Raw genomic sequence first — 20,214 nt, 5'->3', positions numbered from 1 at the left:
ACTGTTTCTCATGGAATTCTGAGGCATTGGCTGGCTCATTTTACCCAATAGCACATTCTTTCTGAAGCAAGTTAAAGACTTTGCTTTCGGAACATGTTCGGACATTCTCTGGCTCACTTACGTGCTTGTGGTTTTCCTTCACTTCACTCTCCCCTTCCCCCCACCCCAGCTCAATAGAGTTATAGGATTTAGCCTCTCTCATGTTAATACACACACCCTTGCTCTCCCCCGTGTAGGGCCCATATTCATCTCTCCTATGACTCTGTAACATTTACTGACATGCCAACAAGAACATTGTTATTTCACAGACCTGGCATGCCACCAGGAAGAAGTGTCCCCTTCTCACTAAAAAGAGTGGCTTCAGCTTTCCCTGTCTCAGGGAATCTAGGTTTAGTTCTGCAAATAACTGGTTACCTGCAAATACGTATCAGTCCGAGGTTAGCAGCTGGGAATGCCCGTATCCAGGCATATGCCAGACTATTCTGTGTAACCATATTTTAAAATATTTTGAAACACTGGTGCAGCTTGACAGTCCTTTCTATACTATACCAACAACCAGGTTGGGGTAGCCATAAGGTGACCAGATCCTGTAAGCCACCTCTGAGTTCCAGGTGAGCAAACTGAGCCTTGCCTGACATACTGATGACATTATTAATATAATCACAGCCTCTCCACTTCCTGAGGGTCAACATTTCTCCCTCTGAACTGATCCCACAGGCTTTTTTATTCTTGTTTTAAGTAAAAACAAGACAGAGATATGTCCTATATGGTAGATTATATTATGGCCTCTTGGGACTTGAATGGGACTATAAGAGTTGCAGTGTTACTGCCACTGACTTGTCAACACTTCAGTGAGCAAAATATATTTCCAAACAGAGAAAAACAAGCTGCACTAAGGTTTGGCTTGTTTCATCATTGGCTTGCATTTCCAGAGAATCCTTTGTTCTATTATTGGCTGTCTGCCTGTTACTGTGTAGCACTGTATTTAGAATAATTTGTATCTTCCCATCTAGTATTGATTAATTGTTTTCACAGTGACCTTCGTTCCATAGCACAAGCTTGAAAAGAACTTTCTCCTTTAAAGTCCTTTTGTAAGGGGAGTAGAGAACCCCTTTTCAAATGTCAGTCACTAAATTAAGTTCATGCATCTGATGAAGTGAGCTCCAGCCCACAAAAGCTTATACCCAAATAAATTTGTTAGTCTTTAAGGTGCCACAGGTCTCTTCATTATTTTTATGATATTTAAACAGTCTATCAGGCTTATTGTAGTTGTGATAGCACAATTTATAGTTAAGATACTAGTAGATTTACCCAGCATTGCCTCGGTTCTTCATAGAATCATAGAACCATACAGCTGGAAGAGACCTAAGAAGCCCATTAAGTACAGGCCCCTGCCCAAGGCAGGACCAATCCCAAATTAAATCAACTCAGCCAGGACTTTGTCAAGCCGAGACTTAAACACCTCTAGGAATGGAGACTCCACCACCTCCCTAGGTAACCCATTCTAGTGCTTTACCACCCTCCTAGTGAAATAGTTTTTCCTAATATCCAACCTGGACCTCTCACACCGCAACTTGAGACCATTGCTCCTTGTTCTGCCATCCATCACTACTGTGAACAGCCTTTCTCCATCCTCTTTGGAACCTCCCTTAAGGAAGTTGAAGGCTGCTATCAAATCCCCCCTCACTCGTCTCTTCTGCAGACTAAATAGACCCAACTCGCTCAGCCTCTCCTCATAGGTCATATGCTCCAGCCCCCTAATCATTTGGTCACCCTCCGCTGGACCCTCTCTTATGCGTCCACATCCTTCCTGTAATTGGGCCCAGAACTGGACACAATACTCCTCACCAGAGCCGAATAAAGAGGAATAATCACATCTCTGGATCTACTGGCAATGCTCTTCTTAATGCAACTTAATATGCCATTAGCCTTCTTGGCTACAAGGGCACACTGTTGACTCATATCCAGCTTCTCGTCCACTGTAATCTCCAAGTCCTTTTCTGAAGAACTGCTACTTAGCCATTCAGTCCCCAGCCTGTAACAATGCTTGGGATTCTTCCGTCCCAAGTGCAGGACTCTACACTTGTCTTTGTTGAACCTCATCAGATTTCTTGTGGTCCAATCCTCCAATTTGTCCAAGTCACTCTGGACTCTATCCCTGCCCTCCAGCGTATCTACCTCTCCCCCAGCTTAGTGTCATCTGCAAACTTGCTGAGGGTGCAATCCATCCCCTCATTCAGGTCATTAATAAAGATGTTGAACAAAACCAGTCCCAGAACCGAACCTTGGGTTCGGCAAGAAACCAACCACCATCCTGACATCGAGCCATTGATCACTACCCATTGGGCCTGACCTTCCAGCCAGCTTTCTATCCATCTTACTGTCTATTTACCCAATCCACATTCCCTTAACTTGCTGGCAGGGGGTTGGCAATGTGGGGTAGGAGTCAGGGCAGGATCTTGGGGATGGGGCAGGGGGAGTTCAGGAGGTAGGGGGGTGAGAGTGAGGGTTGGGAGTGAAGAGGGGCTCAGGGTAGGGATTCCCATCCCACATGGGCCTCTTCTCTCTCTTCCCAGTTCCCTCTAGTTGCCAGGGGCATTTTCTTAGTGTTTTCTCCCCCCAGCCACTAGGGACATTTTCTCTCCCTCTGGCACTGCAGAAAAGGGCCAGGAGCGGGGAAAGGGCTTGCAACAGGGGGGCTACTCACTCAGTAAGCTGTCAGGCAAAATGGCAGAGTCCCACCCATGCTGGCCACTCCTGTGGTGGTACAGCTGCCCCCAGTGGCCACGTTCATATTGCATCCTCCAAACATCAGTCCTCCCTTTGTATATGATGGGAAAAAGTCCTTTTCCAAAGGCCTCCGGGTGTCCTAACACAACTAACCCTGACTTTAGGATAAGTTAGGAGAAGAGGAAGTTGCATACCAAATTTGATGGTCCTAGCTCTTATCATTTAGGAAGAGTTCTTGAACAAATGGACTTGCAAACAGATGTACTCTAGAACACTGTAGTATCTCTCTCTATATTTTAGAGGTACAGGCAGTCCCCGAGTTACGCGGATCCGACTTATGTCGGATCCGCAGTTACGAACGGGGCCCTCCCTCTCCCTGGTCTCCAGCAGACCAGGGAGAGGAAGCAAAGCGGTGGAAAACGCGGACAGCGGACAGCCCAGACGCGACTTTCCTCTGCTTTGCTCCCCGTCCCCCCCCCGTCCCCGCGTCTGGGCTGTCCGCTACCCGCGTGTTCCACCGCTTTGCTCCCCGTCCCCCTGGTCTGCAGACCAGGGGGACGGGGAGCAAAGCAGAGCAAAGCCACAGAGCCCGAGGGCAGCAGGACAGCCACAGCGCGTCTGGGCTGTCCCGCTGACCCCGTGCTCCGCGGCTTTGCTCCGGACACCTGCGGTACAGCAGTTGGGGCGCTGCCGGTTGGTCCCGTAGCGCCGCTCTGGGCACTACTGGACCAACCCAGCAGCACCCCAGCTGCTCTGCCCCAGGCGTCCTGATTCAGCCACTGCTGGGTCAGTTTCAGCAGCGGCTGAATCAGGACGCCTGGGGCAGAGCAGCTTGAGTGCTGCTGGGTTGGTCCAGTAGCGCCGAGGAGCGGCGGCACTACTGGACCAACCCAGCAGCACCCCAGCTGCTCTGTCCCAGGCATCCCCAAGTCAGCCACTGCTGAAACTGACCAGTGGCTGACTACAGGAAGCCCCTGCCCCGGGTTTCCTGGAATCAGCCGCTGATCAGTTTCAGCAGCAGCTGACTTGGGGATGCCTGGGGTTCTTAAGTTGAATCTGTATGTAAGTCAGAACTGGCATCCAGATTCAGCCGCTGTTGAAACTGATCAGTTTCAGCAGCGGCTGAATCTGGACGCCAGTTCCGACTTACATACAGATTCAACTTAAGAACAAACCTACAGTCCCTATCTTGTACGTAACCCGGGGACTGCCTGTAGTCTGGCGGACTTAAAAATGCTTATAGCAATGGGCCCTAACACAGAAATAAGTGTTTGTAAGCAAATAACAACCATGGGTGATGCAAAGCAGCAGGCCCATTACTTCAAGCCTCATTAAGCTTCTCGGAGTTCTTGAGAAGAAAACTCTGTCCAGTTCAAACTTGTATTATATGATGCTACTGCAATTAAGGGCAATAATTCATCTGTTGCATAGTTTGAGTGGGATGAAGGTTGTAAATGCTGATTTATTGTAGATGCTTTGCTGAATCTGTTACCTATCAGAGCAGTAAGGTGCTGCAGGGCTATAACAGACTTTGGAAACACAGTAATTAAAATTAAATAAATTAGTTTTGACAGATATGTTACAGTTTGTAATCTGAAGAGGCAGATTGCTAGGGGTGGATTAATTCTCTTTGCTGTGCTATAAGAGTGCTAAAGTATTATTAGTACTTTCCTTCCTTTCTCTTATAATTTATGCCTCTATCACCCAATCTTTTTTCTGTCTACTGGTCCTTTCTTAAGGATATGTGTACACTACAGGACAAGGTCAAATTAAGATATGCAACTTCAGTTATGTTAATTGTGTAGCTGAAGTCGAAGTACCTTAACTCGACTTCTGGTGCTGTCCACACTGCAGGAATTCAAAGGGAGAACACTCTTCCTTCAACTTCCCTTACTCCTTGTGGAAGCAGGACTACCAGCATTGACTGGAGTGCCCCTCTCAATTCGAATTAGCTATCATAACTAGACCTGCTAATTCGAACCCTGGAAGATTGGGAGGTTCGATCTTCTCCATAGTGTAGACATACCCTTACTTAATTGTTCTTATGTCCACATTCTACAGGCTCCAATGAAACCAAGATTTCATCCTTGAAGTCACTGGCAAAACTTTTGCTAACTTCAATAGGGTGCAGGTCTTTATCTCAGGTATTCAACATACAGGGACATCATACAAAAGAGTCATTACACTAATTGTGCCCAGGCTTTCACTACAATTAATGAATTACATAAGAGATCCCTTCATTATCATTGCTTTTCTTTTTGTTCAACTGCATGCCATGACTCTAAACATGAATTGTGTATGGAAGGACGCTGTGTAAACGAATATAAAAAAGAACAAGCCTGGTCAATTGTTACCTTTTCCTGCTGAATATTTTCTTTGGGAAAAATGAACAAGAGTAGCGGATGCAATTGTGGCACATCTGTTACCTTCAATGATGGAGACTGCCAGTTAGACTCATTAGGAGTTGGGGGAGACATCAGTAACAGGCCCAACTGTCTCCAATAGGAAGCATCATCTTGTCTTCAGAATTATGGATGATAAAAGTGCCAGAGCTGCAGTGGGATACTCAGCTCAGCATGGCCCCAGACAAACCTGGTGTCCATGTGGGTTCCAAGAGCTTTGTTTCAGGTACTTTTTCTATTGGCTGGAGGAGGGGAACCACAAGCAGAAAAGCCTGGGTTCCCCACTTCCTTGCAAACATTGCCTTTGGTTACAGTGTGATTCCAGCACAAAACATTTCTTCTCCAGGATTTTCCCTGCTCTTCCTTTTGCCCATACCATCAAAAATAGAGTGCTCAATAGAGAGACCCTACAAAGTTCCACCCTGGCTTTCGTATTAGTTCCTTATTGTATTCCCCTTCTTGTCTTTTTTTTTTCTTCAACTGGTGACAAGTCCCCTCCATCACCTTTGTTTTCTTTTCCATTCTTTTACACCCGTTTGTTGCTTATACACAGAGGCTACGTCTACACTATGAGTTTTCTTGGCAAAAAATATGCTAATGAGGGACTCATTTGCATGAGTCTTCATTTGCATATTTTCTGCCGATCCATTTTTTCACTAGGGTTTTTGTGCAAAAATAAGCAGTGTGGATGTTTTCTTTTTGCACAAAAACCCCTTTTCCCACAAGATTGGTAAACCTCTTTTTTTGCGGCATAAGGATCTTGCAAGAAATGAGGTTTTTGAGCAAAAAGAAAATGTCCACACTGCGGCTGTGTCTACACTGGTGCAATCTTGCGCAAAAGCGGCTGCTCTTGTGCAAAAACTTGCTGCCTGTTTACACTGGCCATGTGTTCTTGCGCAAGTAAACTGAAGTTTTAATGTATGAAATTAGGGCTTCTTGCACCAGAACTCTGACGCTCCCACTCAGGAATAAGCCCTTTTGTGCAACTGTTCTTGTGGAAGAGGCCAGTGTAGACAGGCAACATGAATTTCTTGCGCAAAAGAGCCCTATGGTTAAAACAGCCATCAGATCTTTCTTGCGCAAGAGAATGTCTATACTGGCAAGGATGCTCTTGTGCAAAAGCACATCTCTTGCACAAAAGCACATGCCAGTGTAGACGCTCTCTTGTGCAGCTACTTTAATGCAAGAACTCTTGCGCTAAAGAGTTTTTGCGCAATATCATGCCAGTGTAGCTGTAGCCTGCTTGTTTTTGCACAAAAACCTTAGCGAAAAAACGGATCAGCAGAAAATATGCAAATGAGATAGCGACTCATGCAAATGAGTCCCTCATTAGCATATTTTTTGCCGAGAAAACTCGTAGTGTAGACATAGCCAGAACGACCTCCTAACCCCAACACCAAAAAGCCTCCAAATCTCTTACTAAAATCTCCTTTAAAGACTCACTTCTGTGAACTTCACAAATACACAATAGTAATAGAAATATAATCCTGTCTTTTGTTTCACTCAAATGCACAGAACAGCTAGTTTTCCTAAACTGACATCATCCTCAGGGGTTGCCAATACATCTTCATTTAACTACATCTTTTAAGCAGCAAACAAGCACTTTGGGTACCATATTACGCCAAGCAAATGTACTTGAATTGTATATAAATTGGACAATACACACCAAAACCAGAAATCTCTCTCTATATATACTTTTTTTTCCCCTGTGGGATGATGGAGAGTGATGTCATCATGTCAGCAGCATCCTCATATAACTTCCCACCTCCACCTCTGTCCTCAGGTGCTTGTTGTGGCCACCCTCGGTGCTGTCCCCTCCAGGCATGGGCTGCTCCAGCTCTAGCTCCCACTTCACGCCCTGGGGGGGCTGCGCTGCTGGGGAGGAGCTGCTGGGGTTGGGTCCCCTCCGGCATCCGAGCCTGTCCCTGCCCAGGGCCATGCTGGATCCTCTCCACAATCCAAATCCAACCCCTCCTCACCCCTTCCACCTAGACCCCATATTCCCCCCCCCCAGCTTGTTCCTGCCCCCTTTCCCCTGGGCCAGACACCTACCCCCAAAGAGAGGGGGGTTGGTGAGCGTAGTGAGCAGGGGGCGCAGCCCCCTAGGCTGTGTCTAGAGTGGCATGATTTTGTGCGAAAGCAGCTGCTTTTGCGCAAAATCTTGCCACCTGTCTACACTGGCAGCGAGTAGTAGTGCAAGAACACTGACTTTGTAATGTGCAAAATCAGTGGTTCTTGTGCAAATATTTTGACGCTCCCGCTCAGGGATAAGCCCTCTTGCACAAGAGGCCAGTGTAGACAGGCAACGTTAATTTCTTGCGCAAGAAAGCCTGATGGCTAAAATGGCCATCGGCGCTTTCTTGCGCAAGAGAGCGTCTACATTGGCACGGATGCTTTTGCACAAAGGCACATGCCAGTATAGACGCTCTCTTGCGCAAATACTTTTAACGGAAAAACTTTTCCCTTAAAAGTATTTGCACAAAATCATGCCGGGCTAGACGCAGCCCTAGTGTTCGATAAACGCGCTGCCCACAAGCCGCTCGTCATGCAATGAAAATGTAATCCCGAGCTGAACCCGCTCTGCTTTGATTATGTGAAACCAAACCATGGCTCATCCCCAGCATGTGACTAATCTGTACAGGCTGGTCAGTCAGAGCACGGCTGCTATACACAATTGTTCCTTTTGCGATTACTAAGGGTTTGCAAAAAAGGGGGGGGGGGCAAAGGCAGCCCCCTAGGCTTACCCCAGGGATGCTAGACTGAGGCCTTCCAGCTCTAGCGCGGAGGTTTCTGGAGGGGCGGGGGGGGGCACTACTGTACGTCACAGCAACTTAGTTCCCACATTTAACCACATGATGGCAACAAATCTCCATCATTCACCCTGCCCTGCGACATACACGCCCCACCCCGCCTGAGGGAGCGGGGCGCCAGCAGCGTGGGGCCCTCCCCAACCGCCGCCCGGGGCCCCGCGCTGCAGGGAGCCTAGACTGGGCTTGCTGCAGGCAACGGACGTTAATGGGTAGAGCTCAGCTCGCCCCTCCCCCCCGTCCGTCAATCATGCCCCCCACGCATTTTTTAACCGTCATCACCCCCCCCCCCCCGTCCGCCTGCGCCTCATGACCCCGCGTGGAGCCCAACGGGCGGGAGGGGTCCGCGCTTTGCCCCTCCCCCCGCGTTGCCAGGCACCCCCGGCCGCTCCGCGCGAGGGGCTCAGGGCAGTGCGGGGGCGTGTGTTCAAGCCCAGCCCCTCCCCCATTCAGTGTGGCGGGCGCTGCGGTGGGAGGGGAGGCCCCCCCCCCCGAACCGGCATCTCCCCTCAGGGGCGCCTTTGTGCTCGTGCCGCGCCTAATGGCGCCATCGCAACGCCCCGCCCCCCCCTTTTTACCGGGCTGAGGGGTCTGGCTGGGGTCAGCCACGCGGGGCTCCGTGTGCGGAAGGCGGCGCCCGGCTGCGGCAGGGGGTCATGGCACTGAACAGACTCTCACGTGTATTCGCGTAGTGGAGAGGACGCTTCACTCACTTCCTCAGCTGCTGAAGCCAGAAGAGGGGGCAAGAGAGCGTGAATGAGGCTGGTGTGCGGGAGGGGCTGAGGGCGGTTGGATGCTCCAGGGCTGTGTCTAGACTGGCCAGTTTTTCCGCAAAATCATCTGCTTTTGGGGAAAAACTTGCCAGCTGTCTACACTGGCCGCTTGAATTTCCACAAAAGCACTGACGATCTCATGTAAGATTGTCAGTGTTCTTGCAGAAATACTACGCTGCTCCCGTTCCGGCAAAAGTCTTTTTCCGAAAAACTTTTGCGCAAAAGGGCCAGTATAGACAGCAGAGATTTGTTTTCCGCAAAAAAGCCCCAATCGCGAAAATGGAGAGTGGGGCTTTTTTGCGGAAAAGCGCGTCTAGATTGGCCACGGACGCTTTTCCGCAAAAAGTGCTTTTGCGGAAAAGCGTCCTGCCAATCTAGACGCGCTTTTCCGAAAATGCTTTTAACGGAAAACTTTTCCGTTAAAAGCATTTCCGGAAAATCATGCCAGTGTAGACGTAGCCCAGGGGTTGTTAGTGGGGGAAGAGGTGTGGGGGAGGGTTTAGGGGAAAGCACCAGCTGGGCAGTGCTTACTTCAGGCTGCCACCCGACCTGGCTGGCATGTCTGGCTCTTAGGTAGAGGGGCCAGGTGGCTCTGTTGGCTGTCCACACCTGTAGCGGCTGCTGCCTCTGCATCTTCCACTGGGCATGGTTCACAGCCAATGGGAGCTATGGAGTTAGCACTGGGGTGGGAGGCATGCAGAGTCCCTGTGGTTGCTCCCACATCTAGAAACTGAAACAAAAAACAGGACTACTTAGTCCTGTTTTTTGTTTCAGCTACACCAGACTAACACGGCTACATTTCTATCACTAATCTACAAACTGGACATGCTGGCTGCTTCTCGGAACTGCAGCGCCAGGGTCCCTTTTTGACTTGGAGTTCCTGCAATGGTGTAGCAAAGAGGGAGGTGGGGAAAGGCAGTTGCCCCTTGGTACCATATTGGGGGGGAAGGGGCGCCAATTTAGTCCCCCTCCGCTCTCCCTGTCATCCCTCGGCTTGCCTGCTCCTCCTCCGCCCACCACTACAGGCTGGAACCTCCTCCCCACCCCCCAGCCTAACCCTTCTCCATCTCCACTGGTGGTACAAGCACCCCCCCCTCCCAGGGTAGGCCTCAGCCAGGTTGGAGGCGGGGGTGTGTGTGCAAATTTTTCCTCTGCCCCTGGGCACATAACACCCTCTCTACACCTCTCAGTTCCCATCATAAACTGGACATCTGGCAATCCTAGGGGCAGTGCTCCTTTTAGAGGACAGTATGTGCAAGGGACCGGGGAACATGGTCTTGGCTCAAAGGAGCAGCTGTATCCACAGGCAGGAGTGCAGGGAAAAACTGATAGGGCACACAGGGTCTGCCTCAGGCTTTCCTGCCTCACATCTGGTGTGTATCAGCCTCTGGAAATGTGGGGGGCAACATGAATCTCTTGGTAGGGAAGCAGAGCCAGGCAGGAGAGGGGCCAGTGTGCAGCAAGACATGTATAGATGCTGCTTCAAACTGCAGCTGCTGCAGATCAGGAGTAGAGGAGGAAGAGGGTGGAGCCACTGCTAGGTGGAGGAAAGCAGCTGTATTCAGAGGCACCTTCTGGCTAACCTAATCCTGGGTTTTGTGAATGATGAAACGGGCATTCCAGCTACTGGGGATGAAGGTTTGAGTCCCCTGCCAGGAATTGCCACTGGCTCTCTAGCTAATGGACAGTTGTTTAATGAAGCCACCTGGTGCCCATCACAATAAGAGAATGCATACCACATAGCTAAAGGATGCTCATTCTATGTTGAGAAGTGCCCAGTCACTGCAGCTGTGCCTTAAAAGCACACGGAAAGTAAATACTGGAAACAAAAATTCTGGTTGACTGTTTTTGATGTCACACACTTTGTCTTCTTATTTTAACTGACATGGGAGGCTTGCGGGTGATTGAACAAACCATACTGGTAGGTATTGAAATGCATCCACTTCTGGAGTAAAGCTCACCAGCAGTGTGGAGATGTTATACCACAAATTGAATTTATGTGGGAATTTAAGTAAACTATATCGACCAGGTCACCAGCTGCCCAATTATTGGGGACCATTCCATATAATTTTAAATGAGAAATGTATGAACCACTGCAATTTTAGCAGTGTACCATACCCAAGGCCAGATTAATCATTAGGTCATTCCATTGTTTAGGCCCTCCTGTTCAGGTAGCAGGAAGAGCTGGGCTGAGTGTGTGTGTTTGGGAGAGGGAGTGAATTTGCTCTCACAGCTGGAGCCTGGAACTCTCTTACCAACAAAAAAGACAAGGCAAAGCAGCTTTCTGTGGCTTAAAAGGAGTTCCCTCTCACCCTCTGACAGTGATGGAAGGGGAATAGCAAGAAACAGGCAGCATTGGTAGGAAAGGGCGGGGGGCTTCAGCCCCTTTTGCCCTTCCTTAATGGTGCCAGGGGATGGGGCTTCTCAGGCAAACCTGGTCTGGTGTGGGGCACAGCCCACAGGAGAGCTCCAGAAGCCCAGCTGGGAGCACACTCATCTCCTCCTGCAGCAGAGCACCCCATCTGGCTGTTACTTCATTGGCACACTGGGGTGAACTGCCTTACTTTCACCTCTGGTTTCATTCCAAAATTCAAAAGCTGAAGTTAATCTTTTTTTCTGCCCCAACTCTTAACTTTTTTCCTAAATGGAAAATGTTGGGTAAGCATAGAATGATTGTGATTTGAGGAGGGAACGAGACTAAAGGCCAATTCCTGGGAACAGTTACATTTTTATAGCCTTATTGACTTCAGGAGAGGGCCCAGGAGAACAGATTTTTGCACAAGAATAGATTTAGGTCCCTTCTGCTTTTTCACAACTGGATAAGCAGAATTTCACTCACTTTCCTCACTGGTGAACACTTTAAAGGTGATTGGTGGGGGAGAAGCAGGGTCTGTCTTCCACAATGTAAAATGAAGGAAGAAGCAGATGGCAGAGCTAATGAATACAGAGGAAATGCACTTAAGGCTGTTGGCTACAGACAGGACACTGTAGTAGATCCTCCTGGCTCTCTAGCTCCCACATTAACCAAAAGCCAAAAGGGATATAAAGGACTAGTCAACTATCCGATAAGCAAATGCTTATCGGTTAGTCGCTTCCCCCACCCTCCTTGCTGCCTCTATCAAATAGAGGCAAGGGCAGGGCGGGAGGAGAGGGGAGAAGAGGGGCTTGCAGCCTAGGGCCAGACCCTGGGTTCCACATGGTGCTGTGGCTTTGAAAAGCAGTGTGCAGCCTGGGGCTAGCTGAGGTGTCCCCAGGCGGCATGTGGTGTTTCAAAGTGGCAGTTCTGTGTGGAGCCCAGGATCAGCTGGGGACTATTTGATTAGTCAATTACCCAATACTTAGGTGGTAGCCAGTCCCCACATAGAGGCCAGGGTCTTAGCAAACATCTGTCAGAAGTACCCAGATGATCTCCCAGTTAGATTTTACTAAAGGATGTATTCAATGTGTTGGATTTATATCATTCTCAGATAGAGAGAGAAAAGATGACAAAAGCTTATCTATTTGGATGTACCAAGTTATCACTGAATCCAATGTGACAAATGTTTCCCAAATGTTGAAACTGCACTAGAGCTGTATTTGTCACTGATAATCACTAACTAGAGTGGAGAACGCTCCTTTTCTCTTCTAAGGGTCAAAAATGTCCTCTGATTCACCATGACAAGATCATCTCAGTGGTTTGTCCCCCGAGTATTGGGAATGAAATTGTCAGGTCTTTGAACTATGATGACATCATTCATGACTTTGCCACAGCTAAAGTGGGGGGAAAAAATTGAGTGAACTGAGTAGAATAAACATGTTAATTTTATGTAAATATGTATATACATAAATGTTTGATGACCTCATTTTTCTTGCAATATGTAATTCATACTTAGGCCCTTTCTTCCCACTAGCCTTAGGCCCCTCATAATCTTAATTCAGCCCTGATCACACCTCAGTCTCCTCTTGCACTATGTGAAAACATTCAGTCTATCCACAATATGGATATCCATGGATAGACATCAGTATCCACTGATCCACAGGGCTCTACTCCCAAGAGACACTGTGGCCAATGAAGAGGGGTGTAGGCCTGCTGCTCCTGGGAGCCAGCACCCCACGCCAGCAGTGCAGCTGTACTGCTCACAGCTGTGGCATCTCCTGTATGGGATTGTACAGCCCCACTGGTGGCAAGGCTGATACAACCGCACTGCCAACTTCCAGGAACAAGTGGAACCCCATGGATCAAGATGTCTATCTGTCGATATCCACATCCCTAGGTAGACATTGGTATCCACAGCTCTATAGACAGTACCCACCTATGAATTACCCATACTGCTTTCTCTGCTCCTGGGCTCTCCACATATCCACCTGGGTTCTTATCGCACACCCATTATGATGGCAAATGAACTCCTATTGACGCAGGTGCCTGGAGTAATAAAGCCAGGGACTGGTTTGGAACCCCATTTACCAAATTTGCTCTTCTCAAAGCTATTTATGTTAGAGAAAATACAATGTCTCTAAACTGTACTTTAGATATAGTCCTCAGTTTTGCACCATTCTTCTCCAATTACTGTCAGCATCTTTGCTTTCTATGCTAGAACTTTGAAAAGGGAAGAACTCTGGATACTTATGTTCCCATATTATTAACAAAATAAGTCTCCTTTTTCTTGTAATACACTTTGCTAGCAGTACTAGTTTTAATTTGAATGTTTTCAGTGTAATGTCCACTGTTAGTGCTGCTTTAATAATATGAAAGGTTCTTTTGGCTCCTAGCATGCTCTAAAATATGCTGACAATACTGTAATTCTAGCCAACGCAAATTTATCACCCCCTCATCTCACTAAGGAAAGTGGGTGCAGCCTAGCTAGCATCTTGCAGTATACCAGGACAAACAGTAAGTAACAAAGCTTTATTCTCCAGTAGAGAATCAGGAAAAACTTAGGCTAATTTTAAAAGTTATTTACAGTAAATTAAAACCGAAGTTACACACTGCACTAACTCATCAACTATGGTGTTTTAGGAAGTTTTTTCCTATGTTAAAAGCACAGTATTCCACATGTGTATCATGGAAGGACTGAAAACTATGATGGGGTCTCAGAGTATCCTGACTGCACAAGCTTTGTGAAGAATGCATGAATGTATTAAAAATTTACATTTAAGAACTTGTCTACACTACAAATCCTTTGCTGGTATAGCTGTACTTGCAGAGCCCCCTAGTACAGGTGAAGCCTATACTAACAGAAGGGAGTTTTTCTTGGTGGCATAGTAAACCACATCCCCAAATGGTATCAATGCTTCTGACAGAAGCATTCCTGTGGCAGCACAGTTATGTGTAGTGAGGGTTTTGTTGACTACTACGGTCAGCTGGGGAGGGTGTTTTTTTTTTCCTCATTGCCCTGGCAGACAAAACTATGCCAAGACAACTTTGCAGTGTACACTGGCCCAACATTCTCCTTTCACACATTAGCATAATAAAGTGGCAACATAATGTGCAATACATTAAAAATCAAACCTACCCTTCATTAGGAAAAAATGTATGCTCCTACCTCCTATTAAATAACATGGGCTACCAATCTTAGTGAAGACAAGGAAGTTTGTAGATTTAAAGTGTTAGCAAGTTAATTTAAAACTATGTGGGAGGCTAGAATATACTTTGACTTGCTAATACATTCCTCTTTCTGTAACTTTCTCTAACTTTAAAGTATTTTGAATCTTAAGCCATTAAAAATCATGAGGCAAGCCCCAGAACACAAGATTAATTATTTTGAAGCCAGTTATTAAAATAGTAAGGGGGGGTTGGACATTTGCCATCGGGTTTTTGAGACTTTAGGGTGCACTTTTTATACTGCTTTTCTTTGAGACCATGAGGACTAGACACTTTCTAGAAAGCTAGTATTCTTGTGTAATAACATTGCTCAAGAAACGGGGGATTTACAGAGACCAAATATTGCCTCAATAAAAACATGAGGTGGTAAGATGGCTTCTAGTAATTATATTCAATTTCACTGCAGCTCTTTTAATATACTACTTTGGGACCTGGCAACTAGTAAACACATTAAGTCTGTAAAGCTTGATTGCTAAAATGCCGCTCCCCCCATGAGTTTTACAATATACCCACAAGCCACTCTCATTTTTAAACACAGGGATACAGTCTACTTAGCCCTGATAAAAGTGACCAGGTGTTTGAACAATGAATGTTGGGGCCTGGAGCCTCTCTTAAAAATGAAGGTGACTACACATTTTGTGCACATTGGTCCCTTGTTCAGTGGACAAATTGTTAACATAGCTTTATTCTTGTTCTGGGCAAGACCTAATTATTGAGAGGTTTGACAGTTTGACCAATCTGAAGATCCTACTCTATGGACATTTGCATGATCTGGAGACTGTCCAGAAATAAACATTCATCCAGATAGAAGGAAACTGGAGATCTAGGACCACAAACCATTTTTCTAAAACTGTTTAATAAAAAATTGTGACGATTCCTGAATAATTGGGGAAACCCAAAGCATAGAGTGTGTCACCTGTCTCAGTCACAAAGAAACACAATAATCAAAAAGATATTTAAGTTTAATACAAATTTTATACAAAGAAAATGTGAAAAAATACTTCCATATGCTAAAAGCAATTATGCTTCACAAATAAGGCCAGCTAGGCTATTTTTGACACAACTGCAATTCACGAATATTCTGTTCTCAATTTTTTTTCTTCTAATACTTTTTTTTCCTCTAATGTGGGTAACTAGCTGGAGACTGTACAAATCGCATCCTTTTATAAACAATGGGAGAAATCAACATGACTAAAATGTACAACAAAATGTACTGGAATGATATAATACAATTAATTTTCTCATATACATACATTACCTTTGCTTTGTTCAATGCTTTCGTTTTACACAACATACAAAATGGTACTACAGTATAAGTGTAACAGACAGAATTTTCATGGGTTACTTTCTCTCATACTGTACTGTTTCATGCTTACATAAAAATGTAAATTCCATCATATAAATAATACATGCTCTAGCCCAGCATCAAAAGTCCTTCGCCCATGTTTCATGATACATAGTCTTCTCCAAATCAAGTTCTTGTTCCATTTGAAAAGCATTTCAAAGTTTTTTAGAGACAAATTTAAAAAAAAACTGAACTATGAAGCATAGAAAAAAAATTCCACTTTTCTCACATCTGATACTATTGACCATAAATCAGGTTACTAAACAGTTGGTATTATTCTTTCTACTGTACTGCTGTTAAGCTGAATGAAATTTAAGATGGTTTCCTGTAAACAATATCATTTCAAACAGTCTGGTCACTGTAAAAAACAAACAAAAATACCCTCTTTGTGTACTTCAGGCCCACAGATTGCAAATTTCATAATTTGCCCAATAAAATCAATTTTTAAAAAGTACATTTTCAACTTTAGTTGGACAATTTTTTTTTAATTCCGTTTCAAAGTGCTCAATTGTTTTTATTCCCAAATAAGATGATCAGATTCTTTTTTGATAACTAAAGAAAGTGATTTTGTGGAACTTCAGTTCCTTAAGTCCAGTTTTCAATGTTCATTCGTGATAAGGCTATTTTAATCTTTCCTTTACCAACTTCAAACACTCTTTATAAGTTAAAGTCAATACAAATATAAAAAGGAGATGGTACTCTAACTTTAATGACATCCACAAATTGTACATTATTTACAACCAAAGCATAGATTTAACATGGATTTTACCTCAGCTTTTTAAAGCCAGCGCTAATGCTTTACATTAATGTAGTGTAGTTAATGCTTTGTACACATATACAAAGCTAAAGTCTGAACCTTTGAGGTTAATCCAAAGAACTGTGTTTATTTTCACATTTCTATTAGACAGATTTTATTAATTATTTATTCCAACTGTCGCTTGGGTTTCTTGTTAGTAGTTAGACTCTTCGTACTTGGACTGGCATTGTGGTCTGAACATACTGAACTCCAGTTCTCATTGCCACTGTCCCAGCAGAAGGACTTACCACTACAGGAATGGTCTGTGGATTAAAACCAAGCAAAACACATATTGTTATGTTAAAGGTTACATTCACACCACCACAGAAATAGAGCCCATCATTTTCTAGTGAAAAACTAGAAATAGGATCTTTTATTCAAGACTTAGCAGCTGTTCTCACCACATCTGCCCCACTAAAGGCAGAAAATCTCAATTTCCCTATAATCTGTTATGATATACAGCAGTGATTCTCAAACTTCATTGCACCATGATACCCTTCTGACAACAACAACAACAAAAAACATTACCTAACTCCAGGAGAGGGGACCAAAGCCTGGGCTTGCTCAAGCCCCACTGTCCCAGGCGAGGGGCAGAGCAAACCATGAGCTCCACTGCCCCAGGTTAGGGGGCAAAGTCAACACCAAAAGGCTTCAGCCCCAGGTATGTGATGTGGGGACCTGCAACCTGAGCCTTGTTGCCCAGGGCTTCTACCCTTGGGCTTTGGCCCTGGGCAGAAGGGCTCAGGCTTCAGCCCGGGATCAGTGTTCCTTCTAATTTTTCCCACTCCTGAACAGAATGAATTCTGTTATTGGAGATGTGAGAGAAGTTGCCTTAATATTGATAACACAACATTTATGCGGCAGGGATGGGGCTAAGGGGTTCTGAGTGCAAGAGGGGGCTCAGGTCTGCAGCTGGGGCACAAAGGTGAGGGCACCAGCTGGAGGTGAAGGCTCTGGGGTGGGGATGAGGGCTCAGACCAGGTTGGGGTGCAAGGGCTCTCTGGGACTGGGCTGAGGGTGGGGTGCAGGAGTGTGACAGGGGAGCAGGGGAAGGAAGAAGGTCTAGGACCAGGTCAAGACATGGAGGCTCTGAGTCCAGACTGCTATGATCAAGAGTTCCTCTGGGAAGGCTGCTTCAATTATGGCGGGGAGCTGCTCCAGAGCCAGGCCTCTCTGGCCTCAGGAGGGGAGCCCCTCTGGGGCCAGAATGCCCTGGCGGAGGTGGGGGGACTGCTCCAAAGCTGGGCACCCAGGCTGCAGTAATGTTTGGGCTGGGGGGAGAGGAACCTGGATCAGGCTCTTCCTCCTCGGGCCACCTGTCTGGATGTTAGATTGGAGGAGGTGCAGCCCTCCTCTCCTGCTTGCACGGGTGCCTTGAGTGCTTGTGCAGGGTCATGAAGGTAGTTACACAACTGTGTAGCTTACAGGGAACATAGTCCTGGACTCCAGGAAGTCCAACATCAGCCCTGGCAGTCCCACGAAAACAAGGTCACAATCTACTATGGGGTCTCAACCTACAGTCTGAGAACCACAGCTACACAGAGATAAAGGAACAGGTGGTCCCGATGGCTATTATAAGTACTCTGTCTGTTCTTGAAGAATTCTCAGTAGTTAGCCCATTTCTGTGTACATTTACCAAAACTAATACAGAATGGGGCTGTGAAAATCCTTTGTTACTTGGAGAAACATATTTGTGACTTCTCAAACTGGAATACAAAACACACAACTTTATAAGTGCATTTAGGGTTTCGCAATTCCATTAATAATATTCTCCCCAGGAAGGGACTGGTCCTGCTTTGGGCAGGGGGCAGGACACGATGGCCTCCTGAGGTGTCTTCCAGCCCTAGGATTCTATGATTCTAAGGATTTCTCCCCTGCCCCATATGCTCAAGCACAAGTGAGAATGAAAAACATATGTTTTGGTAAAAACAATAGTGTAGATAATAGTGCAAGCTCATTTTGCACAGATTAACAACAAAACCCTACTATTACTGCGAATTGTCTTTTGCCATGTTTACACATTCTCTATACCAGTGTTTCTCAACCCTTTTTTTATAAAGTACCACTTTAAAAAAAAAAAAAGTATCCCCAGTACCTACAGTTTTCAGACACACAATTTTTTTTTCTACCATTGCAACACATTTGTTTAAATAACTTAATCGTAGCCGGGCAGACAATAACATTTTTGGGTGTAAAAAGTACAAAAAATAATAAAGCGCTGTAAAACTTCAAAAAAAAATTCAGTTTTCTCCAAATAACACTTGTGTTGATGTACCCCTCAGACTTTTCTCCAGTACCCCTAAGGGTACTTGTACCACTGGCTGAGAAACACTGGTCTATACTACCTCTCTTGTTGGTATAACTTTTTTTAATGGAAAAAACCTGCACCCTTGGCCAACATAAGTTTCACGGGCAAAAGTACTGGTGTGGATAGCACTATGTTGCTCCATAAGGGGGGGGGGAGGGAAGAGGGTGTTCATTACGCCAGCAGGAGAGCTCTCTTTTGCCAGCGAAGAGTGGCTACATAGAAAACCTTACCCCTACCGTGGCACAGCTGTAGCTATATGGCTGTGCTGCTGTAAGGTCCATAGCATAGACATGACCTTAGTAAAAGAAAATTTTGCAGTTCTGTCATGAATTCCAACTGAAGGCATCAAAGTGCTTTTACACACATTAACAAATTAAATCTCATAATACCCTATTTGGTAGATATTTTATTCTAAAGCTAGACATACGGAAGCACAAAATGGTTAAGTGACTTGCTCAAGCTCACAGCAAATTACTGGCAGACCTGAGAAGCAGATCTCTATACTTTAACCTTCCTCCAGAAATGTAAGTCCGTTTGCTCATAACAGCAGCTTCTAATCTGTAAAAAGTATGTTCTGGCACACTTCTCCTGGAACCCAACTGGTGACCAAGCAACTGCATGAGTTTAAGGATGTTAAATTGCGGTTATCTGGCTACTCATGTAAATAGATACAATCTATATTGGCTACATGATTAGTCGATAAAGACTTCTCTGCAGAACTGCAGCGGGGGGAGCTCCCGGAGCCGACTTGATCTGGGACTGAGCAGTCTTAACTCATGATGGCTCCAGGAGCCACCTGGGCTGCGGCTCTGCATTTTAAATTTACTAAGAGCTGCTGGGCTTTTACTACATTTAAAATGCAGAGGTGCAGAATCCCAGACCAGCATGAGCCAAATCCAGCAGTCCCTGTTCGCAGTGGCCAGGGGCTGCTTGGTGGGGAGGGGGCGTGTGTGTGAGGGGGGAGCCAGCTCCCTGCTGGGATTTCCCCCCCCCCCCCCCACAGGAGCTTCTAAAGGAGGCAGCGGAGGAGGGGGAGGGGGGATGGCACTGTGGAAATGGTGCTGGGGGAACTGGCTTTTAAGCCAGCTAACCCCAGCACTGCCGCCTGTTCCCTTCCCTTGCTGCCTCTTATACAGAGGTAGCAAGGGGAGGGGAAAGCAAGTAGTCGAATAGTCCACTCGACTACTCTCTAACATCCCTACATCAATTTCTGTCCAGAAGGCTTTAAAGGGAAAGAAACAAGGAGCACAGGTTTTTGGGGAACTGAAAGAGATGCCCAAGTCCTCCTTCTGACATAGACATAAAACTGCACAGAGAAGATGGAAGAAGAAATGCACATTCTCCACAATGTTTCATAGAGCGTTTTACACTAGTGACTTGGTGGTATTCAGCAAATATTGCTATTATCCTTGGCTAATCAGGACTGCAAGCATTGAAATATTTACCATCTCTTTTGTGAGAAATTCTACTCA

The 20,214-nt window shown here is 45.9% G+C and overlaps 1 protein-coding gene across 8 annotated transcripts in view; it reads right to left on the bottom strand.

The window, feature by feature from the left end:
- Positions 1–15,237: 15,237 nt before the first annotated feature.
- The window catches only part of ZMYND8 (zinc finger MYND-type containing 8), a 164,633-nt gene continuing 159,656 nt past the window's right edge, over positions 15,238–20,214 (bottom strand). For all 8 annotated transcript variants that reach the window (XM_025189255.2, XM_075901562.1, XM_075901561.1 and 5 more), the window contains one exon: positions 15,238–16,697. In XM_025189255.2, the coding sequence (XP_025045040.1) occupies positions 16,596–16,697 (102 nt within the window). In that variant the 3' untranslated portion in view covers positions 15,238–16,595. The remainder of the gene's footprint in view (positions 16,698–20,214) is intronic.

Source organism: Pelodiscus sinensis, chromosome 18 (assembly GCF_049634645.1).
Source record: "Pelodiscus sinensis isolate JC-2024 chromosome 18, ASM4963464v1, whole genome shotgun sequence".
In the NCBI taxonomy this organism is placed as follows: Eukaryota; Metazoa; Chordata; order Testudines; family Trionychidae; genus Pelodiscus; species Pelodiscus sinensis.
This window is presented reverse-complemented; position numbering and strand designations above follow the sequence as displayed.